The sequence below is a fragment of the Xenopus laevis genome, chromosome 5L, assembly GCF_017654675.1.
Source record: "Xenopus laevis strain J_2021 chromosome 5L, Xenopus_laevis_v10.1, whole genome shotgun sequence".
Classification (NCBI taxonomy): Eukaryota; Metazoa; Chordata; class Amphibia; order Anura; family Pipidae; genus Xenopus; species Xenopus laevis.
The window spans coordinates 120,369,237-120,387,777 of NC_054379.1; the positions used below are offsets into that span (position 1 = coordinate 120,369,237).

General features: G+C 34.0%; 1 protein-coding gene across 2 annotated transcripts in view; it reads left to right on the forward strand.

The window, feature by feature from the left end:
• The window catches only part of zbbx.L (zinc finger, B-box domain containing L homeolog), a 93,318-nt gene that overhangs the window by 68,327 nt on the left and 6,450 nt on the right, over positions 1-18,541 (forward strand). For both annotated transcript variants that reach the window (XM_018263738.2, XM_018263739.2), the window contains exons 12-17: positions 45-154; positions 1,585-1,661; positions 4,373-4,545; positions 6,095-6,201; positions 9,512-9,674; positions 14,641-14,805. In XM_018263738.2, coding sequence (XP_018119227.1) covers positions 45-154; positions 1,585-1,661; positions 4,373-4,545; positions 6,095-6,201; positions 9,512-9,674; positions 14,641-14,805 — 795 coding nt within the window. The remainder of the gene's footprint in view (positions 1-44; positions 155-1,584; positions 1,662-4,372; positions 4,546-6,094; positions 6,202-9,511; positions 9,675-14,640; positions 14,806-18,541) is intronic.

The following is an 18,541-nucleotide window of genomic DNA, read 5'->3' on the forward strand; positions in this document are numbered from 1 at the left end:
AAATTACTTTGCACTAACTTTCAACTTGCCTTTATTCATTCAAGCTGAAGAAATGGAAGACCATGAGCATTGTGTTGCTTTGTTCAAGCCGGAGATACATGTAAAGAATGATGTGAGCTATAACCCTGCTTTGAAGATTGTGGAATTAGATAAGGTAATAAAGGAAAAGTTATGTTTAGCTCACACTCTCTACATTGTATTGTATGTACAGTGAGCGCAAACGTTAGCACAAAATGTCACAATACATTGCAATAGGTAATTGGTAATGATTTGTTACATTACATAGAATTACTACTTTGATGCTTGTACCAATCTCTGCCTGTTTACTGACCATTCTTGTGGATTATGATTTTGTACAGTGTTGGTGTACTGCTCTGCCTGATGGGTATCTACCTGGCCTGACCCTCGACTATGCTCCTTGTTCCCTTGAGGGTAGTAAAGTCATAGACATCCAATCACAATAGTTCCATTGAACTTCAGTAAGGTGAAAGCGCACACATCTATGAGTTTCAGCCAACATCTTACTGAAGTTCAATGGAACCATTATGATTGGATGTCTGTGACTTTACTACCCTCAAGTGTTTAAATACTGGACAATTCCCTACCACTTGAAGCAGCCACTTGCAGCCACTGAAGAAGCCACTTGGATGAGTGGTGAAAAGTTTTTTTTTTTAAAAAAAACTCCAAGGGGCAGATTTATCAAGGGTCGAAGTGAATTCGAGGGAATTTTCAAAGTAAAATAATTTGAAATTCGAAGTAATTTTTTGGATACTTTGACCATCGAATAGGATAATACGATTTCGAATGTACTTTGAATTCGATTTGAAGTAAAATAGTTTGAATATTCGAATATTCGATAATCAAAGTACTGTCTCTTTAAAAAAACGTCAACTTCAATACTTCGCCAAATTAAACCTGCAAAAGTGCCATGTTAGCCTATGGGGACCTTCTACAGCATTTTTCTACGTTTTTTGAAGTAGAAGTAAAATTGATTTGATTTGAAGGATTTAATCGTTCAATCCCTAAATTCGATGAAAAAAGTTCGAAGTATTTTTTACTTCGAAATTCGACCCTTGATAAATCTGCCCCTATATGTCCAGTTGCCTTTGACTTAATTCTACTAGATATTGTATATCGTGAAAATATTGCACACTTTTATACACCATAAGTAAAATATATATCAAAATGGGTCAGAGATCATGACAAGAAATGCATGATTAAACAAGCATGATTCTCCAATGTACTTATCTACATTCACTGCAGTTGCCAGGCTACAACTTAATCGGTTACTATTAATTTGAATTTCTTCTACACTCCCTTTGCCCATTTACGTCATATTAGATTTCCATCATATATTAAATGAACTGTTTTTTCCTCTCTTAGATACTTTTCAGTTAATGAATAATAAATAATGATGAAAAATAACTCATTTCACAATGATAAAATTGGCACCAAAACTTTTACTTAAGAAATCTAAAATGCATGTTAATTATTTAAAATATTTTATATTCAGTACTGAATCCACTTAGTTTCTTTCAGGGAATATTGAGTCATATTAGTTTTATTTTTCTGATGTTTAATTAGACTCCAGATGCAGAGCTTGAAGAATCTACAGCTTGTTTGGTTTTTGAGGATGACTATGAATTAAATAGCCAACAAAGGTAAGAGCTGGTGCTTTTAATGAAAACGTCATGCAAAGCTGCAGCCACCAACACAGGATATACTTTTAGCAAAGTTGTAACACAAATAGTTGCTTTCTCATATTCTAGTTATAATAAACTAGGTTCAATATATATATGCTATCATTAGTGATGGGCAAACTTACCACCAATTTTGTGCCATTTATTTTGTTTTAAATGAAGTCTCTATGACACTGACATTTTTTGTTTATTTTGGAGACCCTGTTCACTTCAAAATGTTTAATCTTCCAAACATAAAATTGGCAATAGTTGGTCAGTGGGACTGTAAAAAATCTTAATGGTCAACTATATTCCATGGGTGTGACATATCTAAACAAATGACAGCTTTGAATTGGTGATAAACCCCCCCCCCCCCAATTTGTTCAGTTACAGACCACTAGGATTGGCTGTTCCTTGTCTGCTAATTTCCATTTTATTATGCTACTAAGCATTTAAATTAGGTCACTTTCCTGTTTTAACAATTGTTTTAGAATTCTCCTTTTCCAAAAATGTGGTTTACTGACAGTAGGCCTTTCTATGACTTTATGATTGTTTCATGGTGAAAAAACTGTTCACCAGTGACTTCCATTCACCCTATGAAATGTCAGGAAAACCCATAGGTCCACAAACCAGTGGTTTGCCATATGTGTTCTAGAAAAAATAACTTTTGGTTCCTCAAAATGCCATAATTTTAATACATTTTTAATTCAAATGTGTCTACATTTCATCTTGTTGGACTGTATAATTACTTTTAGTGGCTGGCATTTTATCTATACTTTGGTCAGGCCTTTTTTTGACTTTGGCACATAATTGCACTACACTGTTTTGTGTATGTTTTACTAAGATAATTATGTTCTGACCTATATTTAAATTCATGCCATTCTTTTATTTTGTATTGTGACCTTTCCTTTTTTTACATATGTCAGTCTTTGATGGCTTGACAGCATATTATTTTTACCCGCTTCAACAAATAAAATAGAAAAATTTTAACTCTGTTTATGGCTTTTATTTAAATCTGTATTTTAAGTGAAGGGTACAATGTATTTGCTAAGCAAGTGACCTTTGTAGATTGCTTGCCTTGTTTTGAGTATGAATACATAATATACAGTAGGATATAGGAGTAAAGTAGATTCTAACTAATTTATTATTTGAATGTCATGTAAGTCTATGATTGGCCAGTTAATATGATATAAGTGTTCATTCTGGGAGTATAGCTTTCCTTTAAAGATAAATTCGTTTTTTCATTTTTTTATAGTACAGTAGCAGTTTAGTAAGCCAGGTGACAAACCTTCTAAACTGTGCTAATTTCTTACACTAATTGATACAGTTTCTCTGATGCAACTGAGGGGCTTCATTTGCAGCTGCTGAGAAAAGAATCACATTTTAATAATATAAAAAATATGCGGCTCAGTATACTGAGCCGCTACTGGGAAGCAAGAGAGGGAGACAGCTAATTTTCAGAAAAACAATATAAAACACAACCTAGCAATTAATGAAAAAATGCTGTAGTATACTGTTTGAAAACAATAACCTGCTGATCATTACTTTTGCTGAACACTAACACCCCTTAGAAAAGAATTATATTCAACTGTTTAAAGCAAGTTCATTAATACTGACATATTGGCACATTTAAAAGTTCCTTAACAACTTGTTAATAACTGTGATCAAATTGCTGGGCATCCCTTAATCATCCATAGCTCTAGCCATCCATCTATGGGGTATATTTATCAAAGAGTGAAGTTAGAGATCACCACAGTCCACTAGAGTGAAATAACGCCTCTCTTCATTCATTTCTATGGGACTTTTAAAGGCATATTTATCAAAGGGTGAAATTGAAAGTTCACCATTTGATAAATACGTCTTTAAAATCCCATAGAAATGAATGGAGAGAGGCGGTATTTCACTCTAGCGGACTGTGGTTATCTCTAACTTCACTCTTTGATAAATATACTCCTTGTGTTTTTGAATCCTGTAATATTTGGGGGTATTTTTAAGGGGATTATTTGATCTTAGAACCTTAAATAAAAATGTGAAATAAAAATATATATACTGTATATGGACAAGCGTTTCTACCCCTAAGTGCCATCCATTACCTTTGATCTCTTAAGAATCTCCGCAGTTTGTCCAAGTTTCCTGACGGGAATTAGACTTTTATTTTGTTAATGGGTTGAGTGAGTTCATTTTAGGAGTCTGCCAGTGTGACTTATTAAGCTTTGTCATAGTCTTTTAATGTGTCTACTGTTTGATGTCTAGATTGATGCTAAAGGGTCCAAGATTTTCACCTGCCATAACTTCCATTCCTCTCTGCTGTGTAGGTTGTCTGTCAAAGTAATTGCAATGCATGAGAGGAGCTGTATTCCAGTTTGAGGTCATGCTAAATGAAACCAATCATTCCCACAGGGCTCAAAGCCTAATTTAAATATGCAAAAGTTTCTACCAGCAAAACAAATGCATTATTTTTATGTTAACATTATGTCTTTGGGTTATTTCTAGTCTTTGGCAGCTAAATCATGCTGCAGTGAATAACTACATGATATTATAATACAAAGTTATTGCCAATATTTTTTTAAACCTGTCCCTGTCTTAAGCTTAGTTTAAGGTTAGTTTATTAGGTGACTAAAACTACTGGACTTCTGTGGATAGGTCATTCACTTGATCATTCAGTGCTCATAACTTTGTATTTAATACTTAAGTTTCACAGATAAAGAAATTCAAAACAGTCAATCTGTTGCAAAGATGTCAAGAACGTCACCCATTCAAGCAGGAGCAAAGAGGCCAAAAACTCCATTGCAATCAACATTCTCCATTAAAGGAGACAAGGCGTTAAGGGCGTATTCTGCTTCCCTACACAAAGAAATGACACAAGGTAACATTTGCCAAGTTACATTTCTATCAAACAGATGCAAACCTTCACATTTTGCTGCAAATAACTTTTTTGCTGCCTCTTGAACTTTTCTGAAATGTGCAGTATTGCTGTTTGCTGACATAGAATACTAAGGTGGAAGTTATAGTACATAGTAAGTTGAAAAAAGAAAGACACGTCCATCAAGTTCAACCTTTCGACCAGTTGATCCAGAGGAAGGCAAACCCCCCCCCCCCCAAAAAAAAACGCCTAGGCATAGAGGCGGGGCAGGCAATTACTCTCATTTTTCACTCAGCACTTACTAGATGTCACTGCTCTCCCCACGTTCCCCCGCTCTCTTTACTATTTAATTGTGTAACTAGTGCATTAGCATGGACATCAGGTCCCCCATTCTGGTGCACAAACAAGATTTTGAGATGATGCAAGGCTTGCCTTAGTAACTGTCCACAAAATGTCTCCTGCCTGCTTGTTATACTTATAATTTCCCAGACCGAGGGAAACAAGATTCAAATACTTTATACAGTGTAATTAAAGTTTATTTTGCTTGACTAATGTTATAAAATAGGATTTGGAATATTTTTTTCGGGTGACAGCTTCCCTTTTAAATATAAGGGAAGGGGCAGATTCGGGGAGATTTAGTCGCCTGGCGACTAATCGCCTCTTCTGCGGGGCGACAATCTCCCCGAACTTCCTTCTTACTGCCTTCCGCCTGCTTGAATGAGAAAATGCCAGCGTAATGCACTCGCGGCACATCGTTTTCCGAAATTGCCCAAAGTTTCCTCATGAGGCAACTTCGGGCGATTTCGGAAATCGAAGCGCCAGACAACTAAATCTCCCTGAATCTGCCCGTCTGCCCTTAGCCTTAGACTAGCAATGGCCAGTTAAAGTATATTTGTTTTTATTTTCAACTGCAATTGTGAGGTCTCTTTTTGCGGTCCATAAATATAAAAATATTAGCTCCTGGGCCTTATTATGATGGAATATTAACGAATAAGGCTGTAACAAGACAGGGCAGTAATTTGCTCTTCACTTTCTTCATTTTCGTTATTTTCTTTAATCCATGGCAAATTGTTTTACTGTAAATGTACCAATGTCTTACTCACATAGTTTATGAGCTTGATTGAAGCTTCTTTCAGATGAACTAACAGAGCTAATTTACCATATATTTTATTGTCACTCTAGAGAGTGTAGTTGAGAAGGCTATTATAACTAAACATGTTGAAATAAGCAAGCCAACATTTTTTGTCACTTTTACATGGTGTTTATTGTACAAACTGGACCAGTTAAGTGTGCAGTGATGTTTGTAAAACTGTAACAAACAATGGTAATGTTCTAACTGAAAAATTGTGAGATTGTTACTTAAGGTGTGAAAGGCTTAATGCGATAAATTCTTCTTCCATTCTGCAAAATGATGTTCCATATATAAATGTTCTCCACCAAAGACTTAATGACAAGCTGTGCAGTTATCTAGAGCGAAAACTGAGGGTAGCAGCCAGACAGGAGAATTAAGCAGCTGACAGCAATATATAAACATTTCATGCTTTCTATACAGATCATCTGCTTACAGCCCCAGAGCTTAAGGACAGCAAATCAATGGAATACAAAAGCTTTAATGAGAACCAGAGTTTGGATTCAGCCTCAGCTGGAAATGTGTCCAAGGTAAAATTCCAGCTATTTTTTTAAGTATATCACAGCAATTCATTCTCAGTCATATTTCTAAATATAAGGGTGGCGGGCAGCATTTCTTATTGTTTTAATGACACATTGAACACATGCACAGCTTTAATAAAGGTATACTTTTTAATAGTAGTGAATATTTTGTATGTGTGTAAACAGCCACCATATACCAATTTTTTTCACGCTAAATGATAAAGGTGATAGTAAAAGAATACTCTATATTGAACAATTGAAGCTCAACAGGGGATACAGGTTTTTAAATCACAAATAAGCACAAAGGTGCAAGGGACATCCCAGATAAATCCCATTTAGCAGTTAAACATGTCTCCATAATAAGACCCATCATTTTAATTTTAAATATGAATATATATATATATATATATATATATATATATATATATATATATATATATATATATATATATATATATATATATATATATAAATATAAAAATATATATATATATATATATATATATATATATATATATATATATATATAAAAGAATACTCTATATTGAACAATTGAAGCTCAACAGGGGATACAGGTTTTTAAATCACAAATAAGCACAAAGGTGCAAGGGACATCCCAGATAAATCCCATTTAGCAGTTAAACATGTCTCCATAATAAGACCCATCATTTTAATTTTAAATATGAATATATATATATATATATATATATATATATATATATATATATATATATATATATATATATATATATATATATATATATATATAAATATAAAAAAAATATATATATATATATATGTGTGTTAATAAATATTATATTATAGACAGTGCCTAACAAAAGCATTCACACCCTTGACTACTTCTCTCATTTTACAGGATAAAAAATCCTACATTGAAATGTTTGATATTTGCTAATATTTGAATTCTAAAACTCAAAATATGGTAGACTTTGGCAGCAGTATAACAGCTTTAAGTTTTTGGGGTCAGTATATACAAGTTTGTACACTGCATGGGAGTGACTTTGGCCTATTCTTCCCAAGGGCATTTCAGGTATTAATGCCACCTAAGGCGGTATTAGAATGCACATCACAAGCACAGAGAGGGAAATTGAGCGCTTTGCACTAGAAAAGCCGAATTTCCAGTTATTAAACCAGAAATTCGGCTTTTCTAGCGCAGAGAGCGCAATTCCCCTCTCTGCGATAGTGATGCACATTTAATAACCAGAAATTCGGCTCTTACAGTTACCAGGAGCGCGTCTTTTTGCTGCCCCTGGTAACTTCTGGGGAACCTCCGTGGCAGAAACGCCCCTGATTCTTCCAGGCAGATGATCAGGTTATGTGGAAAGCGCTTGTACACCTCCCAGACCAGGCCTCTTTTCAAACAGAAGGAACAATTTGGTTCAAAATTCAGGATAATACTGCAAGAGATCCCGTTGCAAGGCTATAATATAATCACAAAAACATAAATATAATCTCAGTGAAAATAAGATTATATATAAAATTATAATTGGGTTTTTATGATTACAAAATAGTCTTCTGGTTTGACCTCGTATGTATTTGTATGTACTACATGTAATGAAGCAAAATGAACCCTTTTGTTGTGCCTGGTTAAATAAAATGGTATATTTTTAGTTCAATATTCTCTCCCCCCTGCTTGATATGATTAAATTTAGGGCTATGTGTTTGCTTTCCAATGCCTGCTGTCTGATATCATTGGACCCCATGAGTGCATTTGAGAGATGTGCTCTTAGACAGGTCATTACTCGGTGCTATCTTGACCACTCTTGAACAGTTAGCAGTTCATTAGCCTTTGTATGGGCCCAATATGATTGAATATTGATTAAGCAGAAAATCTATTTAGCTTTAGACTGCATAGTGCCATAGATTATAGTGTTTTCCCAAGAAAAAAAAGTCGCAGACCAGGAAAAAATCGACAGGGGATAAATGAAAAAAAATTAATAATTAAGTGCCTCCCCCACCTCTCTCGCCCCGGTTACAGTGATTACGTGCTGGGCAATGTGCCCCGGCAAAAAGGATCTGGGGAGAGCACTGGATGTGGTTCGCTACAGATGAATCTGTCCATACTGCCCACGGGATCCAGTCATTAACTTGAAGCATAAACAATTACTCTATATAAATCTTGTGTAGCCACCACTTGGCTAACAATCTGCTTTTTGTCTACCAGATCAAAAATGGACATCTAGCTCTGAATGACCAGTTTAAGATTGACCAAATGCATTATATGGTGTGCTTTAAGTTAGTGGTAATTTCTAAAAACAATTTCAGCAGTGTATGTCGTCTGATTTTATTTTTAGAACTGCTTTTTTCTTTTCTGATAATGTATTCGCTTTATACATCTATATACAAGTAAAGCTTCCTTATCTGTCAAATACACTGTTATCTGCACACCAAGGGAATAGAACAGTGACCTTAATTTCTGAGTTTGAAAGCTGCAGTGCTCATTCTTATTCCCACTTGCATGGGATTCTGTGTAGAGTCTGAGTACCACTACCATGCATATTGCTGTGTGACCTCCATCAATAATTATTTCAGCATCAAGAGACCAACTGTTTTTTATAATGCTCAGAGATTATATACTTAGCTGGTTAAATGCTTCAGGGAATTGTGAGAATATGTTATCTTGAATACGATATCAAAGTATATCCTTTTATTTTGTTCTCTTTTAAAGTGCAGTCATTAAACTGACAGCTGAATATGACTGTTTTATAAATAATAATGTATTACATGAATATATTTAAATGCCCCATGAACTCACCGGCTGATATTCAGCGTTTCTTGATATTTCTCCCGTAATGACATTTATAATAACATGCCATTTTCATCCCTCATTAATATTATTAAATGATTTCTGTGCTCAAAATAAAAAGCTGTTGCTTGTGCCTGAAAACAATGTGCAATGTTATATCATTTTGTAAAAAATATTAACTTTAAAAAAAGGTCATAATTTCTTTATTACTTGCATAGTAAGTACACTATATAGCAGTCTAGTATTGCTTTATATCTTTACATATAGACTATAAAGACTAGTAGGGCACAAGATTCATGGAAGATCAGGCTTATTTACATGCAAACACTCTATCTAATGGGGCTAGCTTCAACCTGAAGAATAGAAAAGCTATGTAGGTTTGGCATTTAGCAGAAAAGCCCCCACACATTTTCAAATATATGTGTGTGTGTGTGTGTGTGTGTGTACCACATTGTTTGCAAACATTTAAGGTTCTGTAAAAATCTGAATATAAATAAAGAAATCATGGACATATCCTTTTTTATTTATTTTTTTATTCTGTTCCCATTGCAGGACCTCAGAAGCATTGCTCTCAGGGAGAAATGTGTGGTAACTGACTATCAAGGCCTTAATGGATTTCTTGTGCTGGATGTTGACACAAAGGGAGTGAAACTAGACCACAGGTCACCACAATCTCCTGACCCCAAAACTTCAGATGAAAAGATCACCTGTATAGGTATATTTAAATATAAATAATTTATTTTATATTTGTTCCCTTTCATTTAATACAATACATTTAATGCACTTTAATGCTCTGGGTTGATGTTGAAAAGTTAGCCCAAGGGGTTGAAGTCAACAAAACAATAACAGTAAGTGAGGTCAGATTTAATGCAGGAGCTGAATATACAAGAGTAATTGTAGAATACATGTATGGGACAAAAAAATTCATTTAAACATTAATTAAACATTTAAACATTAATTAAACCCAATATGTTTGTTTTACCTCCATTAAGGAGTAATTATATTGCAGTTGGGATCAAATGCAAGGTACTGTTTTATTTCTAATGAGAAAAGGGAACCCCCTTTTTAAAATTTTGTTTTATTTATGTATTTAAAATGGACTCTATAAGCAATTATAGATTTTTCTGGATAACTGATCCCATGCCTGCATAAGCTGCCATGTAATATGAATCTGAATTAATTGCCCATAATTAACCCATAATTAACTGACTATAAATCAGCAAAAAAGAAGGAGGCAAAGCTATTCAGGCACAAATCACATTCTAAATGGTTGTAGTGGTTTGAGGTTGGTGCACTTATAATTCATTGAAGAATTTTAGATCTTCATTAAAGGGAAAATATACCCCCCTCTTTTTGACATGCATTATTTTTTACTCAAACATACTTGGTTTCAAAAATTTAGAGAAAACCATGATATTCTTTCTCTGTGCTGCATGGGCTACAGTTGTCCCCACCTTTTTGGCTCATAGAGTGATCCAACCCTTCCTTATCTTGTTCCATTGTGAAGTGATACTTTCTGGGACTCAGCAAATCTGTGCATCACCCAATTTGGAAAGCAGAGGGACTTCAAGTCTCAGAAACCTTGACTTCACAATGAAAGGTATGGGAGGTGTCAGGTGTAAACTGTGAGCCTAAGAGATATTGTGATATAGCTCTTACTTGTAGCATGGCTTCAATGCAATCCATGGAATCGGGTATTTCTGTGTAAAAAATATATGTATATATTTATTTTTGAAAGTTTAGATAGTGTTTATGTACCTTTTCAACATAAGCCCAACTGAATGTCAAAAACTATAGTATGTTTTCTCTTTAACATATAATGCAGACTATGCTGGGCATGTTATTACTGTTCAGATGTGTGGGGAGCAATAATTAAATCTGGACCTTACTACCATTTCACAGCAATGAGTTGGATTGGGAATGTGTTTTATCGCAACAATGTAAATTAAAACAATACATTAAAAGAATAGAAGAGAAACAATACAATAACAGAATATAATTAAATAGAATAATGCAATCACAGTCAAGATTAAGTGACAAAGGGAGGAGGTCCAGGCACCACAGAATTTACAGTCTAAGTTGCAGATTTCCAGTTTGCAGGAAATCAGATAAATCTGTTATCCAGATATCAAGGTACAGTAGGATTGAGGTAAGGTAAGGTACTGTGCACATGTAGATACTGTAGTTATTTACTTCTGACAGCAGATTATTTAACATTTTGCAAAAATTGCTTTTTTTGTGTTTGAAATAAAAATCCATTGCTCCAAATATACAATATGCAGAGTACAAACAAACTAAAACCTCAGCAGAATTTATGTATTTTATACACGGTGTATCTAAAAATTAGAAGCTGAGGAAAGTTTAGTAGCCTTTATTTAAATATTCTTTGTGAAAGGATTGCTTTGTAAAACAGTTTTGTCTTTGCCTTTTTATAAGCCTTTTAAGTTAGGTTAAAATACAACATTTTATGGTGTTGTTCTTCCTTAAGCTTCTCATCTGCTTGATACTTACGTTAAGACATTTTTCATTCCAGCATTTTTAAAAGGATCATATAAAGGAAAATAAATCAATCATCTTTGTGTTTATGAAACTGCAAAACAAGAAAATGCAATGCACAAACATCTAAACGAAAGCAATAATAAAACAATATTAATAAAATTGAGTGATTTTTCTCCTGTTTCTGCCTATGGCTAAAATATGCGGTAATTAGGTCTCCAAACTACCAGCATGGGATACAGCTCTTTCAAAGTAACAACCAGAAAACATTTCTTTTCAACAAAAAAAATAAAGAAATGAAGAATACTGGGAAGTCTCTTTCCTGATACAAGAGAAATATTATAATGAGTGCTTTATGGGCACCGCTGAACCAATTACCCAGCTTGTTCCTGTATTCTTTCAATGCCTGACTTTCAGTTCACTTATCATCTGAGCATAAAACTGAAAACATTGCCTCATACAATTTTAATTGTACTGTAACTTTAACATTTAGTTTATTATTGTTAATGTGCATCCGGCATCTAGTTCCTAAATAATAATATTTCTAATTTACAGTACCCTTTACAGAGTCTGTCTCTGCTTTGGTTGGTCTATTGTTTTTTATCTTATGTTAGTGAAAATCATATTTCAACTATGCGAGGGATATTTTACCAGCATGAGGCTTTATTTATTGTTTAGTAATTAAGCATGTTGTTTTTTTTTTTAGCAACCTTTGAATATTATTTTGCAAGGCTGGTATGTAACTGAGAAATGTGCTCAGATTCACCTGTGTCTCACCAGATACTAAACACGAACATCTAGAAGAAGTTATCGTGGGGTCAATGTGGTTTTTGCAGATTCATTTTACATTTATGTTGTTTAGAACAGTAGACATTAAGTTTGCTTTGCCTTTTTGTTTAATATATGTGGTGCTATTAAATGTCATCCCAAAAAAGTTTTGGGGTTTTGCCTAATAAAAGAAAACATAATTCTAAGCAATTTTGAAAAATGTGTTAATTCATTTATGAAATGTTTTAATGTTTTTTGTATTTTTAATGCTATAACATATACAATACATAACATTTTTATATTCTCTGCCCTGTGGCTCAAACTATTGAAACGATGTAAGACAAGGCAGCTGATTAACAGACCTGTCTTTGCTGGGAAGCAAATGCTGCTTTCAATAGCAATTGTTTTTACAAATAACTTTAAAAGCACCAACATTTTTCAATAAATGTACAGTGTATTGGAAAGATGCATATACTTATGTTTTCTTTTCTTAGGCAAACTTTTATTTTGGGGTTGACTTGCTCTTTAAATCCATTGTATTGTTAAACTGTGGTTAATTGTAATTACCTATGGCTCCATAATGGCCTTTGCCTGTAAGTGCACATTGGCTCACTATACTTATATCATGTACTCCCATATGTAGTAAAAGACACTACGTTTGCCCAGTAGCAGTAACCCATGGCAAACAATAAGGTGTTTGCTGTTAAACAGGTGACCAGTAAATTCTACCTGCTGGTTGGTTGCTGGTATGAGATACTGCACCAGGGCAACGTAGTGCATTTATTACATAACCTCCTATAGATTCTTAACTCTAATATATGTTGCATTTATTCATCTATGTAATGTTAACATTTTCCTCGTTCAGTGATATGTTCCTCACTGTAATCGAACAATGAAACAATCTACTACCAGCTCTAATGTTCTACTTATATGTAATTTCCATTTCAGTTTTACAGTCTAACATCTTTAAAGGAGAAGGGAAGCTTTATTGCCAATGGATTAGCCACAATAGTGCAAGCTATAACACTATATTTATTCTGCATTACCATACCCGAGTAAACAACTCTAGAAGCTCTCTGTTTGTTTAAGATAGCAGCTGCCATATTAGCTTGGTGTGACATCACTTCCTGCCTGAGTCTCCCCCTGCTCACTCATAGCTATGGGCTCAGACTACAGCAGGGATGAGAGGAGGGAAAAGGGAGAGGAATAGAGGAGCAAACTGAGCATGCTCAAGCCCTAGCCCAAGAGGTTTATGCTGAAAGAAGTAAGTCTGATGCAGAAGCCCATGTATACACAATAGAAGGAAAGAAATACAGTGTTTCTTTTGACAGAGGACTCAGAGCAGCATTGCTTTGAGGGCTTACTGGTGCATTTATATAGACCTTTCTGATAAAGCTTACTTAATTTTAGCCTTTCCTTCTCCTTTAAAAATCTACATATGACAACACTGGGTTTATATAGAAAACACAATGCAACTCAACTCCGCATTCTGTTGCCAGATTGTTGTATTCACCAAGGAGATATTATTGATATTGAGTTGTTATTTTTCAGATGAAAAATATAGTAGAACAAAAGCAGCAGGCCCCTCAACTTCATAATTGTACTAATTACAATGAGTATACTCAAGAGATCAACACCATTATTATAAATTATTAGAGATGTGTATGTGATGCGCAAAGGGGAATTGCACATTTCATATGTATTTTATGGTGCTGTTTGCATTTCATAATGTTGGTAAAATTAAGGGGTTATTTACTAAAACTAAATATTATCTCATATTTTTATTAAACTAAGATTGACCAAACTCCCATCCACAATTGTACTAATTACAATGAGTATACTCAAGAGATCAACACCATTATTATAAATTATTAGAGATGTGTATGTGATGTGCAAAGGGGAATTGCACATTTCGTATGTATTTTATGGTGCTGTTTGCATTTCATGATGTTGGTAACATTAAGGGGTTATTTACTAAAACTAAATTTTATCTCATATTTTTATTAAACTAAGATTGACCAAACTACCATCCACAATTGTATCTTATTTATTAATAAAATAACTCGAAAAAGTTGGGGAAAAAAAAACCGATAAAATCTAGCAAAAACTCAAGTTGTAAGAATTTTTCAAATTTGACGCCTGAACATCTTGATTTCTTCTGGTTATAGCTATATGTTCATATTGTAAAAGGGACATCTGCCATTGACTTCTATATGACCTCAACTGCCTCAGATGGCGTATTTTCAGATTCTGACTTTTTGCAACTTCAACCATTAGAAGTTTTTTCCCTCTAAAAATGTGAGTTTTTGACCAAAAAACCTTGATGAAAAAGTTGAGGTTTAGAAAATAACCCCCTAAATGTACTGCAATTTCCCTAAAAAAACAAAGCTTCATGAAATGTTGGGATTCTGTTTCAGGTAGTAACCACTGGAGACCCGCCAGCAGCTTAAGCATGTGTGCAGATGAGGCTGTTGTTCAAGACATTTTAGAGAAAGCACAGTTTCAATGTAACAAACGTTTCACAGAGAAAGGTTTTAGTCCTAGGCAATCCAATTCTAAAATGAAGCTGAAACCAGTGACAGGTAAGAGTCTCAAAAGTCTTGCACTTGTACATTATATAAATTGAAGCATAAACATGTGTATGAAGTCTTATGTAAAACACTTTTGCTCATCTTTGTTAGTATCTCTGGGGCAAGATGTGCAAACTCACTGAGATATTGTACCTATGAAAGATTCAGTTAGGTTTTTAGCGAGGTTTTTTTTTTTTTTATAAAGTTGTGCTATTTATGGGCTAACACATCAGTCCTGCAAGATATTATATTGCAAACAACCCTAGGGATTGCCTTAGATATTGTGATACCATAACTGGGAAGCAAATCTATGTAATCCTTGGAGTTTATGCATCATTTTTGGGCAGACTGATATGTAGACCCATTAATATGTATCACAACCTATTGAAGAAGATTTTACAGTCCAAAATTGTACCTGTATAATTAACTACATTGCAAATATGGAATAAAGAAATGAAGATACAGTGCACTATACAGCAACAACCGTATTTCAATTTTGTGCATATTTATTTTAACCTATACCTTGCAACTGAATATGCTGTTGAACTCTGCATACCTAAAATCAGAAATTTTGCTGCCCTAAATGAGTCAAAAACAGGGAGAGGTATGTGATTTAATGTAAAGCATGGGACTAGATGGGGTGGGAGGTCTAAGTGAAACTGAAGATGGCTCCACTGTACATATAGTAACAGGTAAAGTACACTATTCCAGAGAGAGTTCTAAAACCAAGTTATTTGCCAGGAAAAGGGCACAGTATACCAGAAGGAAGTGGACACAAGGTAAATCTAAACAGTTTGGTAGGGAGGTACCAAACATTTTCAAAATCCTACTTGAGTTTGGTCAGGAAAGCACCAGCAGTTCATAATATTAACAGTATTTTTTTTTACTCTACTTAATATAAATATATATATAAGAAAAGTAAAATTTCCAATGTACCTTGTGACCATTAACCAACCTCCATGTTAACAACTACACTAAGTTTATTGGCCCATCCCTGCCAATTCTTTAACTGGATTGAATGACATCAGTCTTGTTATATTAAGACACCTGTGATTTACTGTATGTGCTATTATTAAATGCACATCGAACTCTACAAAGTAAGACTTTGCTAGACTTTGTTAATGCTTTTCTATTCCATTTTTTGCTAATGTTTTTTTCATTTCATAGCTTAACAGAATATATTTGTTTGAGAAATCCTAACCTTCATAATAAAATGCTGTTTGTAATTTCTGTATTCTTGTTTTGTTATACACCTATGGGTGTTTTTGTAGATCTAATTACATTTCATGTTTCTAGAGTTAGCTGTTAAATGTAATATTTATAAGCAACCAGCATAATTTCCCAGGCAGGCTTCGTACTTTGCTTTATAGACTCTACAAGTTCCATTTTAAAATTGACCTTTGAAAGCATTCAGAGGCTAATAACTTGTGTTTTCCTTTTTGTACCCAAAGAGTGGCTGCTTAACTTGTTTGAATAGATTGAACGTATTACATCTAATGAACAGAAACTGAAAAAAAAAATACATCTGCGTTTTTTCTGAACTACTTGATAAAGAAATATAAATAAAAAAACTTGTGTTTCTAAAGTACATTTGGATACAAGAGAAATAAAACGCTAACATTCCTTTTCTGCAGCTATCCACTCTGACATTAAAAGCCATATTAATAGTTACTCTCCATGAATTTTGGCTTTCAACGCTGTCATAACCTGAGCTAGTTTATATAGCCATGTATAATTTTTAGCAGATCATAGGGCTATAGATTTATTAAGGGTAAACTGAAAATTCGAATTTGTGTTTTGAATTTTTTACCTGCATTTTTTTTCTACCTGAACTTTCTTGCAGCTTGAATATTTCCCATTGACTTTAATTAGATACACAAGGTCTGAAGTGGTGTAAAATAACAGCGTCAAATCTGGCATTTGGGTGGTGTAAAAAAAACACACCTTGATACATTCACCATTTATTTTACACAACATTTTACAATTTTTGGCATTAAATATGATAAATAGACCCAATAGAGCCCACACAAAAAAACAGTGAAGAGTGTAAAAAACACCTCTCATATGAGCCCTGTTATTTATTCATTTTTTAGCATCAAAATGGTGCTGTGTTCCATAGCTTAACCCAAATATTTTTCTATACTATCTCCCTCTGCTTATTCGACAATACCTTTCATTGCCAAATATTTAGCAGAAATACAACTCACATGTAGTTATTACTATTATTATCATGTATTTCTAAGTACCAACATATTTTGCAGTGCTGTACAATAATGTTGTTTAAAAGGAACTAAGTTTGCCCAGGAGCAGTATCCTATAGCAATCAGTAAGATGTTTGCTTTTAAGCAGTTGACCAGTAGATGTTACCTGCTGATTGGATGCTATGGGTTACTGTTCCTGGACAAGCTTAGAGCCTTTGATTACATGACCCCCCAAGTATCCCATCCAGAAAATATATGGTACCCTGAGCCAAGAAAACTGGTTTGTTTTAAGTTGGTTTTTAGACATTGCCTTTGCCAGCATTGGGGGGGGGTGAGCACATGGGATATAGATAAATATACAAAAGATTTAATTTTTTGTTATATATTCTCATCCTGTACATCATAGTTGGACATCATAGTTCAACAACAGTTGAAAGGCTGCCACATCATAGAAATACTATATATTATTTCAGAAGCTCAGATGGGCCCTAGCCTTCCTGCAATGCCAGGGTCTCCCTCTTGTGGTTATAAAGAAAAGATAACATATTCTGTAACAAAACTGAAAACATTACATATTCCACGGCATCAATGATTTTACAACATCATGTAATTCACTCAGCACAATGAGATCTGTACACCCCTTTCCCACAGCAGCCACCAGACATCACTGAGCAATGTCCTGTAGCCTTTGCTCTTCAACTAGGATAGTAATTATATACAAAATAAATGGCAATTTTCAGTTGGCCATAAGTCCTGCTAATACTCTTAATACATTTATACTTTTACATAATTATGTAATCAAGTTAATCACATTAGATTTGCATTCACATATATTAATATATTGCGTATGTACATTTTTGCCTAATGCAAAATTCATATGGTATTGAATATTATCATTATTTAAAATGTTATTAAATATTTCAGTCAATTTAAATTGCTAATATCTACTTATGGCAATTCTTACCCCCCACAGTTAAATGTAAGGATTTTACAATTAGCCAAGGGAGTTCTGTAAACATATTTATCCAGGTCATGGAACACAGAAGTAGCTTCTACAGCATTGTAATATCTTTTTATCATTTTCAGCAGGGGGTACATTATATTTTAATATCTGCTGTTAGACATAGCTAACAGCAACAATATTTTAACTTGAATCTGTCGTTAAAGTATAATAGGTTTTTGGCTTTTGGCATTATATCAAGTATCTTCAGGCACTCCAAGGTAGATTCTTAAATTAGGTGTATCTGCATCCCTGGAGACATATATTGACAACAGACAAATTACTATTGGTTGGATACTACTGGTTTATTTACCACTACATTTTATCACAACTGTAGCATAATGGCCCTGTGTTATCATAAGTGGTAAAACAATATCAGTTACACGTATTAAAAAGTATGTTACAAATAGTGAACATGTGATTTTAATTTTTTTGTACCTTACCCTCCATTATTTAGATTTTCTCTAAGGATGCCTTTCCATTCCTGATTACAATTTATCACAGTATTGTTGCTGTTTAAGTGGATGCCATGTTTCATGTATCTTCC